General features: G+C 41.7%; 1 protein-coding gene across 1 annotated transcript; it reads left to right on the top strand.

Moving 5' to 3' along the window:
• Window positions 1-1,427: 1,427 nt before the first annotated feature.
• trhra (thyrotropin-releasing hormone receptor a) lies at window positions 1,428-14,677 on the top strand. Its single transcript, XM_037783512.1, has 2 exons — window positions 1,428-2,590; window positions 11,411-14,677. The coding sequence occupies exons 1-2, from the start codon at window positions 1,661-1,663 to the stop codon at window positions 11,852-11,854; spliced, it is 1,374 nt and encodes a 457-aa protein (XP_037639440.1). The 5' UTR covers window positions 1,428-1,660; the 3' UTR covers window positions 11,855-14,677.
• Window positions 14,678-15,456: the final 779 nt, after the last annotated feature.

The following is a 15,456-nucleotide window of genomic DNA, read 5'->3' as shown; positions in this document are numbered from 1 at the left end:
AAATGTAGAAGTGTAAAGTAGCATGAAATGGAAATACTGAAGTGAAGTATAAACACCTCAAAATTATACTTGAGGAGTTCTTGTGTAAATTTACTTTCATACATTCAACCACTGTGAGTTTAACTTTGTCTGAAATGTTTTTAATATATCTTCTATCACTAATATTTGTATAGTTTTTTTATTTGTAGGGCCTAAGCACCGACAACGTAACAACCGAAACTGTAGAAATTATTATTTTTCTTAAAATGAATCTAATTTTTTAGGGTTTTAAGGTACTTGAAAAGTAGTTAAACTTCGCACACTTATCAGACACGGTGTAACATTTATTATTTTAAGGGTCTCGGGCTTGGGTATTGCAAAATGGCTCGCTACAGCGCCCCCTACAAAGTTGGAAAAATTATGCCCATCGTTCTGGTTTCACCCGCATGTATGAAATCTGGTAGGCAGATGTAACATGTGGAGACGCACAAAAAAGCTTCATGGATGTATACCCAAAACCCAACAGAAAGTCAGCCATTTTGAATTCAATGTGCCATTTTCGCCCATTTCTAGCGTTTTACAGGTCATGTACTTTAACAAACTCCTCCTACAGATTTAATCAAATCGACTTGAAATTTGGGCGGGCGGGCAGACAGCCAGAGATTTGTTTTTGGTCAGAGCACTTGACTTATTGATTGCTGTCAGGATGAAATGAGAATTTCAACTAATATAAAAAGACATGTTTTTGAAGAAGATTACCAACTCTAGCTTTAATGCTGTTTTTTTGTAATCGCCTGTATGTAATATAAAATAATGCAGATGCAAATAGAGGGGTTGTGTAACTTCACAGCTACCTTTTTTTCTCTAAAAGATCAAAGAGTGAAATATTGCTTTATAACCTTCTTAGTAACACTTTATTTTAACCCCCACCTATTTAGCATTTATAGTTAGTATATACATCAATTCATAAATGGTTTATAACACATTATAGCACTTAATGTACTGTAGTTCAAAACAGAAAATGACATTTTCAGATGTCTTGCATTCGTCAGCTATTGCTCCTCTTATGAAGCATCAATATAACTAGTTAATGAATAGTTAATAATAGTTGTAATTAGCCTATATGTCATTTTCACAAGTTTTGTAGAACACACTATAAAATTTGTTCATGTGTGTAATCATATTTCCTTATATATTTCAACTGTTATACAGTGTTATCAAGAATTTATCAGTTGTAATTGTTCAGATATGCATTCATAAACACCCCAAAATGTATGTAACAGAGCTATTTAAGCTCCTCCAGCCGGCCCTGACATGAGAGAAGTGTGTGTGGTTCCAGTGGGAGCTGGTGACCTCACTGTGAGCAGCAGTGGATGAGGCTCTGAGGAGCAGAGAGGCTCTGCAGGAAGCTCTCAGTCATGACTGTGTGAGCAGTGAGACAGGAGCAGGAGCAGGACGCGCAGCTGCCTGCAACACCTCCTCTATACTCTCTCTGCAAACTTCAACCGAGGACGCTCATTCTGATTTTTTTTTTTTAGCCTTTATTATGGTTGTATGGAAAACGCATTGGAGTCTCATTTGATGGCTTTTCAATATCAGAAACTGGGTTTTTTGGTGGAGAAGAAGAAGAGGCAGTTTGGCTGGATTATAATGTGGATGAAATGAAGTTTTTGGAGGATTTATGGTTGTTGGACTTCTGGTGCCACTTATACCAGGGCCCTGCAGGCAATGGATTCTTGTGATTTTATTTGAATGTAATTTTTTTCTTAAAAGCGCACAGAGCTGCAGAGCCATGGAGAACCTCACCATGGAGAACATGACTGTGGAGAACGAGACATCGCTGCGGGACAACCAGACTCTGGGTGTTTGGACCGACCACACGGTTGAGTACAAAGTGGCCAGCGTGTTTTTGGTGTCCCTCATATGCGGGCTGGGGATAGTGGGTAATGTGATGGTGATCCTGGTGGTCCTGACCACCAAACACATGCGCACTCCCACTAACTGTTACCTGGTGAGCCTGGCCGCGGCGGACCTGATGGTGCTGACGGCCGCCGGGCTGCCCAACATCACCGACGCCCTGCACGGTCAGTGGGTGTACGGCTACGCGGGCTGCCTGGGCATCACCTACTTCCAGTATCTGGGAATCAACGCGTCCTCCTGCTCCATCACCGCCTTCACCGTGGAGCGCTACATCGCCATCTGCCACCCCATCAAGGCGCAGTTCCTGTGCACTTTATCCCGGGCGAAGAAGATCATCATGCTGGTGTGGGCGCTCACCTCCGTGTACTGCGTCATGTGGCTCTTTCTGTCCGACACCAAAAAGTTGGTGTACGACAACGTGGCGCGGCTCAGCTGCGCCTACAAGGTGTCCAGGAGTTACTACCTGCCCATCTACTTCACGGACTTCGCGGTGTTTTACGTGCTGCCTCTGATGCTGGCCACGGTGCTGTACGGACTGATCGCCCGGATACTGTTCCTCAACCCGCTGCCTTCGGACCTCAAAAGCAGCAGCAGCAGCACCAAGAAGTGGAAGAAGGAGACGGGTCAGTGCGGGAGGATGATCAGCAGCACCTGCTCCTCCAGCAGCACCACGGCGGCCTCCCGCAGACAGGTGCGACTCTTGTTTGTTCATTAACGTTATCACTCACTCTGTGTAATGATTGAGGTTGTGTTTGAGTAGGGGAGAATGGGTCCAGCTGGACCGCAGGACAGTGTTCCTCCAATCAGAGACAACTTTGAGTGATGTCATTCAACCCCCCTCAGGTGCTTTAAATGATATTAAAGTCAGAGAGAACCACTAAATAATGTGATTATTAAGACAAAAGTGGACAAATGCACCGACCACAGGTCCTGTTACAGCTGACCCCACACAAATATTGATTACACAAAACACCTTAGGCATTTATAACACGTGTGTTTGGTTGACATGATAATAATAGTAATAATAATAATAATCAACAAAGCAAAATCAACCTTTTCCCCATTTAAATATTTAATTTTTCTTCCAATATGTACACAAGCAATAAAGTGGCAAAACTTCCCTTTGCCACAAACAAGTGAGGTTGCACATTTGATTTAAGGAAGAAACAGAAATTAAAGAGTTTTCATGACAGCATATAAGGAAATATTCCATGTTATTGTGTGCACTAGTGCTGTAGTCAAGACCACCTAAACCGAGACTACGTCACGACCAAGACCAGAGTCTATTAAGACCGTGACAAGACCAAGACTTTGAGGGGTTGAAGACTGAGTCAAGACCAGACCAGTACACATGCATGACACACTTATACGATAAAACGTGGAACATGTAGATCCACATTCCCATAAAAACATCCACAGAAAAAAAACGAAGATTCCTCCTCGTTCACCTCTTTAATTTCCTTATGTGTGAAATGTCTAGATAAAATAATCAAAAGGCATTGCAAAGGTGAATTTTACATGTGTGATTTTTCCTTTGTTTTCTATGAGCCATCCCAGAAATTATGTTAACGAATAAATCAGACAACGCACAGGCTATTCAGTGATATGATCCCCACAGTCGTGGTCTTGACCAGTCTTGGAATAAACTCCTGAGTCCTCTTCGTCCGAGACCAAGACAAGATGGAGTAAAAATGCGGTTGATTCCGAGACCAAGGCCTTCTCTAAGACCGATCTCAAGTACCACAACACTGGTGTGCACTGTTCTAAAACTACAGTAACAGAAATGTTATTATAGGCCTACTTATTTGGGATTTGGGAGGGTTGTGCTGCCTAATAAGTCAACACCACTCACAGATACAGAGCATCTGAAAATCCATTGTATTTAGCCCAGTTGGAGTCTCTGACCCAAACACCCCAAACAGACTGACTTTTGAAATAAGTCATCAGTTCAAAATCGTGTTTTTTGAGTTGTTAAAGAGGACCTGGGACCTCCAGGAGCCCAAACACAACATTAGGGTTAACTGTTGGCACATTGAGACATGTATATCTATAATTGATAAAAAAAAATATGCAATTAAAATGTGTTTGGTATTGAAAATGTTACCCCTGATCCAAGCTTATGTATGTATGCAGTATGCAGTGCATCAAAGTGCTGCCAACACTCATTAACTTTCAGATTGAGTCTAGTGAAGTGCACCTAGAACTAGGGCTGTGTATTGGCAAGAATCTGGTGATACGATACATATCATGATACAGGGGTAACGATTCAATATATTGAGATACTGCAAGCAAGGCGATATATTGTGATTTTTTAAACATCGAATTCTAGGAAAACTGTCATAGTGTAAAGAACACACATGCTATATATATAAAATCTGAGTAAAAAAAAGTCGCTATTTGAAATGGCTACTATGGGGACTAACATCATTACACATGAATACAGCTTTACACCCAATTTATGTAATTCCAAGACTGTTTAGGGACCCCAGTATACAGAAATATTAAAATAGGTGAAAATCACATTTGTACTGCACGTATAAAACTACTTGGTTTTTGCCCCAAACTGCATGTGATTATCATAAAGTGGGCATGTCTGTAAAGGGGAGACTCGTGGGTACCCATAGAACCCATTTTTCATTCACATATATTGAGGTCAAAGGTCAAGGAACCCCTTTGAAAATGGCCATGACAGTTTTTCCTCACCAAAATTTATTGTCACATTGGAGCGTTATTTAGCCTCCTTGGGGACATAAAAGTATGACATGCTTGGTACCAATGGATTCCTTAGTTTTTTTTTTCATTTCATATGATACCAGTATCTTCACTCCAGCTTTAAAACTGAACCCGCTACAGCCGTGGGTTAATTAAAAATCGATAAAGCGCTTTACAGAATCTATACAGTATCACAAAACATAATATTGTGATACTCATGTGTAAACATATTTTCTTACACCCCTACCTCAGTTTGCCACTTTTTCTTCCACCTTTTTAAAACACAAACACACATTCATACAGCGGCTCACAAAAAACAACTAGTGAGAAGACAAACAGGGTTTTAATGAGTCAATGTTTATTTATACTGACGGACGCTTTTTTTTGTAAGAGCTCATGGTACAGCCACCTTTGAATTACCTCGCTCAGTGTGTGTATGTGTGTGTATTTACATACTTAAGTAAAACACTCAAGATTGTGTTTCGACCTCATCTTCCCTCTGTAAAAAAAACACCCTGCAAAGAGTTCCTACTTTGTTCAAACTAAAACAGAATTCTCTAAAGGCACAGACACACCGCTGCCAGAGACACAGGTAGATAGTAAAGCTAGACGTTTGTTTATCAGATCACCAGAAGAAGCCTTCCTGGAATGACAGGAGGGTGTGGTACCCTGAGGGAGCTCCACGCTCTATTGGATTGCCTAATCAGTTAACCCCAACTCAAATAGGCTTTTGGCTTTTTCTCCATCAGTATGGCTTATATTTTATCTTTGACTGACGCACACCCACAAACACACAATCACATGTGTTTCTGTGGGCACATATACCATCTACCATGTTCCTTACTGAATTATCTAAAGGTTACGATGTAATGAGGATCCAGGATTAGGTATTTCACTCACAGTGCCCCCAGCCAATGCAATTATCCCCACCTGACGACACAACATTAATATGGATAAGATTTAATTGCATACGAGTTTCACATCAGGATTATCATCTGGTAATTATATTAACAAATCCAGGCTTTGTTAAGTTGCGCATACAGATCAGTCTTCCTTGTTGGAAATTAATTAACAGTACCTGCATAAATAATGAATGTTTTATGAGGTCGACAACAGGGTGGGTTTAAAGTTTTCCCAAGGAACAGCTTGGTTTGTTTATGGTTACGTTTTTACCCACTGTTGTTGGTGCTAAATCGACAAGCGCGATACATTTCTTACCTGACAAAACCAGTTGTTTTTCTTAAATGATGCGGTATTAGCATTAATCTTTAAGTTGTGAAGTTCAGAGCATCCCATTTATATGAATCAAGATGCAATAGATTTACTATAATCTGAAATGAAAATTCTGTTAGGTGTGGATATTTTGGTATGGTAACTCCACACAAAAACTTTGTCTGAGACAGAGACAAATACATTAGTTGGGAAAAGGGGAAGTGACAGTGGCAGATACAAAAGAAAGTCATGCTCTACGTCTTGATCTGTTTGTGGTCATTTTTTTATGACAAAGAACTGACAAATCAATGGGGCTGATTATGTCTGTTAACAAAAACACAAAGAAATGTGAGAGTGCAAATCATCCAACAAAATCTCAAACCCAAACTATCATTCCAAAAATATGACAAGAGCTACAATGTGAAATGCAAAGAAATGCATTTTTAATTAATTTTGTATTAGTACTTTTTCTTTACTAACATTTGTCTTGCTTTGGTGGGCCTGTATAATCTGATTTAAGCACTTTGTTGATCTTGAATGCATCCCACTGAGGACACAGGTGTAACTGATTTCCTGCTGATTGTATGACGTGTCATTTAAAGCCTCTGTTCACCCACACAGGTGTTTTCAGTTCTTCTGGCTGATTAGACCTCTGCTCAGGTTGAAGGTGGGCGGAGCTTTGATCAGAATCTACCAATAAGAATGATAAAGGTGTAATTTGTCCCGCCCTAACAGGTGCAACAAAGCCAACAGAACAATACATGTCACTTGATTAGTTTATACACACCCACACAGTCCTGAGTAGAGGTCTAATCAGCCAGATTAACTGAAAACACCTGTGTGCCATCGGGCCCAAAAAGACTTTGTCCCGTAGACTTACATTGGGAAAGAGATGTCCGTAAATCAGCGGATAATTTTTTTTTTTAGGTAAATGACCTTCCCAGTATGAACACTTGAATAGTCCTTATTTAAATCATTAGGTCCTAAAAGTTATAAAATGCACTAATAGCCGAGTCCAGAGTTATTTCCCTTCCTCTATTTATGTGACTGAGACCCAGAACGAGGCTAGACCGAGGGCTGGGAGGCGGAGTTAAAGGAAACGCTACTACGCCTGCTCTATGTGCCCAATGGATGCAGGAGAGCGTCGAATGATCCAAGTAATTTATCACTTGGCAGTCAAGCCATTTTAGCTTCATGCACCATTGAGCAACTCTCATATGAATGAACGGGAACCCGCCTCCAACGCTGTATTCAGTTCTCTTTATACATCCATGGGGTGGATGGATGGGTCAAAAAACACTGGAGGCTGGTGTTCGTGTCCCTTGTGAAACCAGAAGTCAACAGTGATTTATTTGTCACGTAACTTCCGTTCTTCAGTTGCGGCACCTCCAAAGTTTTTTTAAGCCAAACCACAAACTTTTCCTAAAGATAACTAAGTAGTTTTTTCACGTAACTTCTGTAGTTAAGTTATGCCACTTACAGTGTTACTTTAACCGAAAAAAATAAGTTGTCGAAAGTCGTGCTGAGTTTCACAAAAAAAAGTGTGTGTTTAAGTGTTGAAAATACTATTGATTGTTTTCTACTGCAAATTTGCAACATAACTGTTGCCACAAATGTGTCATCAAAAAAATGGTTAGCATAGTTTTATTTTAGATCAGAAGGGATTGCATTTATCATTACAGACTGAATTAGTTTCCACAGTTGGGAGCTACTGCTGTTTCCTTACAGGGCGGACACACAAGGAACGTCAGGAGCGCGTGGCGGCTGCGTTACCTGTTGTTTTTTATTTCGCCATCCCTGTTAACAGGTTAGAACAGCCACACTGCCCACGTGAGACGTGCGTCTCAGCTGCGTCTCTTCTAGAGAATAGAGGTCTCGCCTATTTTTGACGCGTACCACGCGTGTCTCACAGCAGTAACAGACAGTGAAGGTGATCTATTGACTGTATATTAACTTCATATCAGCAAGACTTTACTACAGTTTTGAGGTCTATCTGTAGAATATGTTACGGAGATGAATAAAAGTAAAGACTTATTTTTAAATCATCACTTCTTGCTTTCATTTCAAAATAAAAGCCCTCAAGCATTTTTTCTATGGACAGAATTCCTTCATTTGTTAACACAAGGCTTTTATTCTGAAATATGAGCAGTTAGTGATGTGGAACTTGCAGTGACTTGGAGAGCTCCATGAATTGATACAGTATGGGGTTTAAATCAACAATTCCTGCTTTAATTTCAAAATAAAAGCCCTCAAGCGTTTTTTCTGTGGACAGAATCCCTTCATTTATTAACACGAGGCTTTTATTCTTAAATATGTGCCGGACAGTGTTCTAGAACATAGAGGTGACTTGGAGAGCTCCATGAATGAATATAGTAAGTACGGAGTTTTAATTGTGGATGATTGATATTATTTACAAATACCACACGTTTCTTTACCTTTCTCTGTCTAAAATAAATATAAATTAAAGCTGCAAGCAGCGATGAACGGGCCCTCGCCCCTTGCGAGTCGGGGATGCTGGCGGGACGCCGACCGATGCGGCCGGGCACCGTGAAACCGAAACTCTGACGAGCGCGACGACGCCTGCCGCAAGGCTCTACGACAAGCGGTTCACGAGTTATGAAGGGGGGCGTGGCTAATGTGTAGGGGGCGGGGATAACAATACCAACTTAACAGGCACTCTCTGCTGAGTGATATAACACCTCCCACAAGACTCTACGACAAACGGATCATGAGTTATGAAAGGGGGCGGGGCTAATGTGTAGGGGGCGGGCATAACCTTCACCAATGAAACAGGCACTCTCTGCTGAGTTATATGACACTTCCCACAAGACTCTACGACAAACGGATCATGAGTTATGAAAGGGGGCGGGGCTAATGTGTAGGGGCGGGCATAACCTTCACCAATGAAACAGGCACTCTCTGCTGAGTTATATGACACTTCCCACAAGACTCTACGACAAACGGATCATGAGTTATGAAAGGGGGCGGGGCTAATGCGTAGGGGGCGGGCATAACCTTCACCAATGAAACAGGCACTCTCTGCTGAGTGATATGACACCTCCCGCAAGACTCTACGACAAACGGTTCATGAGTTATGAAAGGGGGCGGGGCTAACGTCTTGGGGCGGGGCTATGAGTATAATTTTTCATATACATGTCATCAGTACTGGACCACCATCATACCTGAGAGATTTGGGGCAGATCGGACTATGTACAGTTGAGTTACAATAACTGCCTGTTTCATGGCGAATGGCTCAAAATGGCCGCCACGCCACGGTCCGCTCGTTAAGTGAAAACTCACGATTTTAATAACTTTTCATCCTCAAGGTCTTAAGATGGTCCTGACCAAATTTCAAATCGATCTGATTAAATCTGTAGGAGGAGTTCGTTAAAGTACGCGGCCTATAAAACGCTAAAAGTGACATGAAATCCAATATGGCCGACTTCCGGGTGGGCGGAGCTAATGAAACCCAATGAGGAATATGTTTCAAATGATGAGTGGGATATGCATACCAAATTTCATGAATATCGGATCAACTTTGACAAAGTTAAAATTTCAACGCGTTAGGGGGCGCTATAGAGCCGGCTAAACACACTGAGCCTAATGGCTACACATTTACATAAAGTTCACAGGTGTCTATCATTTTGCCAAATTTCATGAGTTTTCGAGTACCTAAAGGTATGTTCAAAATCTAAAAGACATAAGGGGGCGCTAGAGAGCCAACATGCCACGCCCAAGCAAAATTTCACCACTAAAATAAAGTAATTACGAGTTTGGATGTGCGTGTAAAGTTTCATAAATTTTTGTGCATCCTAAAGTTTTCAAATATGCGTTCGTAAATTCTAAAATCACGCAGGAAATCCAACATGGCTGACTTCCTGTTTGCCAAAAAAATCTCAAAATCATTTAATCCAGGTATGAGGGCGTGAGCAATGACATACTTGAATTTCGTGAAGATCGAAGAAACTTTCTCTGAAAAACTGCGTACGTTAGGGGGCGCTATGGAGCCCCCTGGAGACACCCGAGCCCAGTCACTCCAGAACATTGAATTTCCCACCAGTTCTGACGCATACTCCACTTTTCGTGAGTTTTGGGGATGGCTAAGGTCGTCAAAAACGCGATATTCCAGCAGAAAAAGAATAATACCGACAAAAACAATAGGTTCCTTGCACTTCGTGCCAGGACACCGTTGGGTCCTGGCACTTTCGTGCTCGAGCCCTAATGATATTTAGAATGAAATGAAATGGCCATTAAAAGGCAAACTCTACGTAGAAAGAAAGGGCTGACAGCAGCAATTGCAGCAGCAGAAACTCAGCTGACACGCAGCTGAAATGCAGCTGGTGTGAACGCCCGACGCGTGTGTCACGCAGCCGCCACGCCACGCAGCCGCCACACGCTCCTAACGTTCCTGGTGTGTCCCAAGGCTTAGCAGTTCAGAAATGTGTAAACAGAAAGATTAGTTGATGAGTTTATACACGCCCACACAGTCCAGAGCAGAGGGCTAATCTTCCTGAGTCTCCTGTTAGCTTTCTAACACCTGTTAGGGCGGACAAATTACACCATTATCATTCTTATTGGTGGATGTGACCTAATAAATTTCCATCAAAACTCCGCCCACCTTCAACCTGAGCAGAGGTCTAATCAGTCAGAGTAACTGAAGACACCTGTGTGGGCGGGTGTGATCTCAGAAGTTTTAAAAAGAGGACTGACATTCTGTGCAGATGTGTGTGGCATGACCACAAAATAATCAAGACATTAGTTTACTTCTTTTCATTCCTAGTGGAGTGCTATCTTTTCCTACTAAATAACTTTGGGCAAAACAAACAAACTTACATTTTGCTTTGAAGCAGCGCACCAAACTGAACACTGAATTTGGTAAATTAGTGCTACCAAAATTCCAGTCACACCATCAATATTTGAGCAGGAGCGTGGCTGCACCATGTTGATCTCATTAAACATACTCAAGTTGACTGAGATGCCGCTGTGTTCACAGACAAGCTGCAGTACCAGTCATTGGTTAAAATAATTATTCCCCTGGCCCAGTGGAGAGAGGCTTGGTGAAAATGTCTTTTTTATTTGATGGCTCTCTTGTGCACCTATCACAGACCTTAAGATTTCCGTCCTGGTTGATCTGGTGACACCTGGGTACTGGCGCAGATTGGTTCAATTGGAAACCTGAATGAGGGGCTCAATTTCGCCAACTTTGTAGGGGGCGCTAGCGAGCCATTTTTCCAAACCAAAGCCTGAGACCCCTAAAATATAACATTTTCCACCAAGTGCGATGAGTGAGCAAAGTTTAACAACTTTCTGAGCACCAGAGGGCCTTTAAAAAAGTGATTAATTTTAATATTAATAATAATTCCTTCAGTTTCAATAGGGCTTTCACTGCCTGATGTTGTCGGTGCTCGGCCCTAATTATTAGTAACACCTGGTCTGCTGTGAAAAAAGACCTATAGTCCACGTGCCTTGTGCTGTGGCTCATAGTGTATAGAATCTATGTGCATGAAAACACTTAAATTAATTGTCCAGTTTTCTGTGATTTAATTTTGTTGTAGCATTTTATTAATGCATGATTGAACTTTATTAGGTGACAAAGATGCTGGCTGTGGTGGTGATCCTCTTCGCCTTACTTTGGATGCCCTACCGGACCTTAGTGGTAGTCAACTCCTTCCTGGACAAAGCCTACCTGGACACCTGGTTCCTGCTCTTCTGCCGCCTCTGCATCTACCTAAACAGCGCCATCAACCCGGTCATCTACAACGTCATGTCCCAGAAGTTCCGCGCCGCTTTTAAGAAGCTATGTCACTGCGGCCCTCAGCGTATGGAGAAGCCAGCTTCTTACAGTGTGGCGCTAACCTACAGCGTCATCAAGGACACGTCCAATGGCGAAAGTCCAGACCACTTCCCCACAGACATGGAGGACGAGTTAAACACGCCTACAGATCAATACTTACCTGCCAGCATCTTGCCAAGTGCCAAGAAGATGCCGTTTGCAGAGCCTTCCGTGTCAGGGAGTGATGTCAAAGCTTGACTAAAAACAAACGTTCCACCCAAATAGGATAGCAGAGACTCTGACAGACTCCGAGTAGGATGCATAACTGAAAAAATAAACAAGAATTGTGTAAGCTGCAGACGGAATATCTATTAAAATTTCTAAATTATAGAAAAATAAACATAAAATCTTCAATCGTATCAGTATATCCGTATGAATCCCACTGTGTGAAATGTTTACAGCTATGGAGCTTATATCTTGAGTCAGTTAACGTTCATCAGTGTAGTAATGTTACAGGTTGTTTCTCTGAGTGTCTCGCTACTCGTTCCTACCGGTGGGTTCAATTACTGGTGAGAGTGCAAGTGCTTGAACTCTGTGTGCGTTATCAGATGGTGATGCTTCAGGTTTAAATTAGTTCCTGTCTTCCCGCTGACAGCATAAATTACCTACAGTATGTGTTTCGTGTCAGACTCTAAATGACATTAGCCTAGCCCCGTTTGGGACTGTCTCGTCAACTTTGTGGTGTAACGGGGCTCTAATGCCTTTTTTCCACTGCATGGTTCAGCTCAATTCGACTCACTCTTGGTACCAGGTACTTTTCTCAGTTTCGTTTTCCACTGCAGATAGTACCCCCTCAGTGTAGGCGGGATTCTTTGCTGACCCTCACAGCGACACCACGTGAAACTTCCGTGACATAATCTTTAATGTTGGATCCTGTCATCGGCAATCAAACAGAAGAACATTTGCACTTCGTCGGAGTGTACACAGTAGTTTTAAAAATCGGGGTCGAGTGAATAAAAAAATTGCGGTCGCTATTGACGGTAGCTTGGCTATTTAAAAATCGGGGGTTTGTGCAGGATTCTCTCTGACCAATCAGTGGTCTGCAGTCCACTCACTAGTATTGTAGCCAAAGTAACGCCACACCATCGACCGTTACCTCGTTTATCCACAGCAGCTCTTTACCATTGAAGGTTGTTGTGGTTGCTGAGCTGTCGCTTTCTGTATCAGTTTTCTCAAAGGAAGTGCTCGTCTTACCAGTAGTTTGATGGAGGGGTGATATTGGTCTGTGCATTCAGTGGAAATAGCAGGTGTGGTGAGGTGGATAGCCTCCACCAAAAGAAATACCACTCACGGTGACTCCAAAGTTTTTACATATACATATTGTGTCGTATTAGCTGTCTTGCTAACAGAACTTCATGCAGTCACTAGGACTAAACCCAGCTGTTGGTGATCCGTAAATACCGTTAAAGTGTAAGCTTGTTAAACCACCACAACGTCTTGTCTGGGCTGAGTAACGAAAGTAAAGTAACGAGTAATGTAACTAATTCTAATTACTTTTGCTGTTGGGTAATTGGTAAAGTAACGTAATTTAAATGAATAATATGTGATGTGTAAATTCCTACATTTTTCAAGTAACTTGGCCAAAACTGCCTACGACTGGTTAGAAATAGCTTTGTTTCTGTGTTGGGATTGGGTAGAACGTAATAGTATGTTGTCAAGCACTCTTAATTTATTTACAGTAGCCTTTATCAAAGTTTTCTAATCAAGGAAATTGTCTATCACAATCAGTGTTTATATAATCCAAGCCCTCAGTGGTACCAAGGTTTTACTTGTAGCATAAGACTTCCTCTCTGTTCATGTACCTCCCCACAATGAATCCAAATGCACCGTGAAATTTTAATCACGGTACCGGAGAGAAAGCACAGATATGGGATTACATGACCTTTTGAGAAGGTCTAAGTAAAGAAAAGGACGAATATTTAGAGACCCTCATGTAAACCTACTGTGTCCATTTAAAGCCTCCTGAGCGCTAATGATTTCTGCAGGGACTTTAGTCTTAACAGTGGCAGACACAGCAAAGCTTTATGTTGCTTTAGTCACTGTGAAGACGACCGCTGTGGACTCAGTGAGGAGCCTGTAAAGGTCAGTGGCCAGTATATAATTATGAGGGGGGAAATGCGTAAGCCTGATGAGCAGAACCGAGAGGCTGTTTGTCAAAGCGTCGGATACCTGTCGTGGCAGTAATTCACTGATATTGCCTGAGACTGCAGAGTGCAGCGCTTTATCTGCCCAGCAAAACCCCACAGAGGAATGATGGAGCATGTAAATAGATCGGAACAAAGTGCCATACTTGAGTTGGTGCAGTCCACAGTATGTATATAGCTCACCCTGCTATTAAAATAAGAATCTTCTGCTGTTCGTTTGAGCTACGTATACTGTATGTATAAATTGAAGAGCACTCAGACGGAATGAATACTGAGTGAACTAAATGAAAGAAGCCTAGTGAGAAGGAGACTTTTCTTTCTATACTGTAAAGTTGCTTGAAATTGATTGTGCAGTGCAATGTGAAATTAATTCAATATTGTGTTTTCAAATGTGTGCCAGCAAGTGCTTTTAAAAAAAAAAATTGCTTGTGTTTATCCATTGTTCCATTCATTCATTTCAAACCAGCTTGCACTGATTGCGCAGTCAGTGCAAGCTGAGAGTAGGAAAACAAACTGTGAGAAAATAAAAAAAAAAAAAAGGTTTGAAGTTTGTAGCGTAAAGTAACTCTCATTTGTGCACTTTTATTAATTTCTCCCTTCTGTTCTCAGTCGAAGTGCGTTTTGCTTTTGGGGTAAACACCAAACAGTTGTGAAGGAGATGTTTTCTGTTCTGCACGGTGCACAGTTTGCAGCATGAACACAAGCTTTTGTGAGGTGAACACAAACATCTGATACCTGATGTGTTTCCATCTGAGGCGTTTGCTTTGTGCACATTTCTGTCAAAAGGTATAGCCTTTTTTTCTGCTCTTGCTGTTTGATGGATTGTTTTGTATTTTGTATTGTTCTTTGTCTATAATAAACAGAGACTATAATTGCAGCGCCTCTTGGGTGGTGCATTATTGCAGCATTTTTCGGTCTTGTAAGATTATCTCTTCCCCCCCCCCCAACACCCTGCACCTCCATCTACGCTGATCTATTACCAGCAGCTATTGAAGAAACCGCCTCTTCCAAAACCGCCATGAATCAGACACATACAGCTTCTGTAAGAGCTACGACCACACCGACGACATCAATCAGAAGGGTTGATGGCTTCGTTTTGAAGGCACTCAGCATGTGGTGGCCCGCTTTGACACTCATTCATCTCACTGCAGCTATCAGAGCCCAACTGTACTCTCAACACAAACAATATGACACGCCACACAATTTATGTTCAGCTGCTCTAGGTAATATCTAACTCATCAAACCTCCCTCAATTTGGTGATAATGCTAACACTAAAGTATATATTACAGTAATTACCCATGCGGTGTTATAGAGCTGGTAAGAGCATAATGTACTGGGAGAGAATGTCCCTGGAACACAGAGGCACTAATTGACGACTGCTTTAACATTTCATCAGTTGTGTGCTCTCCGAGCGTACGTTTTAATGCCACACACACACACACACATACACTATATTTTCAGAGTAGAACGTGTTTATATGACAAAAAAGAATACTCACAATAGTTTCTTCCGCAAGTGTTGTTGATAGGAAAGTGGTATTTCTCACAAAATCACAGGTTACACTATGTATGCATGCAAATACCCATGAACGAACAGCGGCTACATACAGCTGTTTGTAAAAGTGTCATTTATAAAAGGTAAACAAACTACTTTTA

This window comes from Sebastes umbrosus, chromosome 11, assembly GCF_015220745.1.
Source record: "Sebastes umbrosus isolate fSebUmb1 chromosome 11, fSebUmb1.pri, whole genome shotgun sequence".
In the NCBI taxonomy this organism is placed as follows: Eukaryota; Metazoa; Chordata; class Actinopteri; order Perciformes; family Sebastidae; genus Sebastes; species Sebastes umbrosus.
Note: the sequence above shows the minus strand (reverse complement) of the source record. Positions and strands in the feature narration are given on the sequence as shown.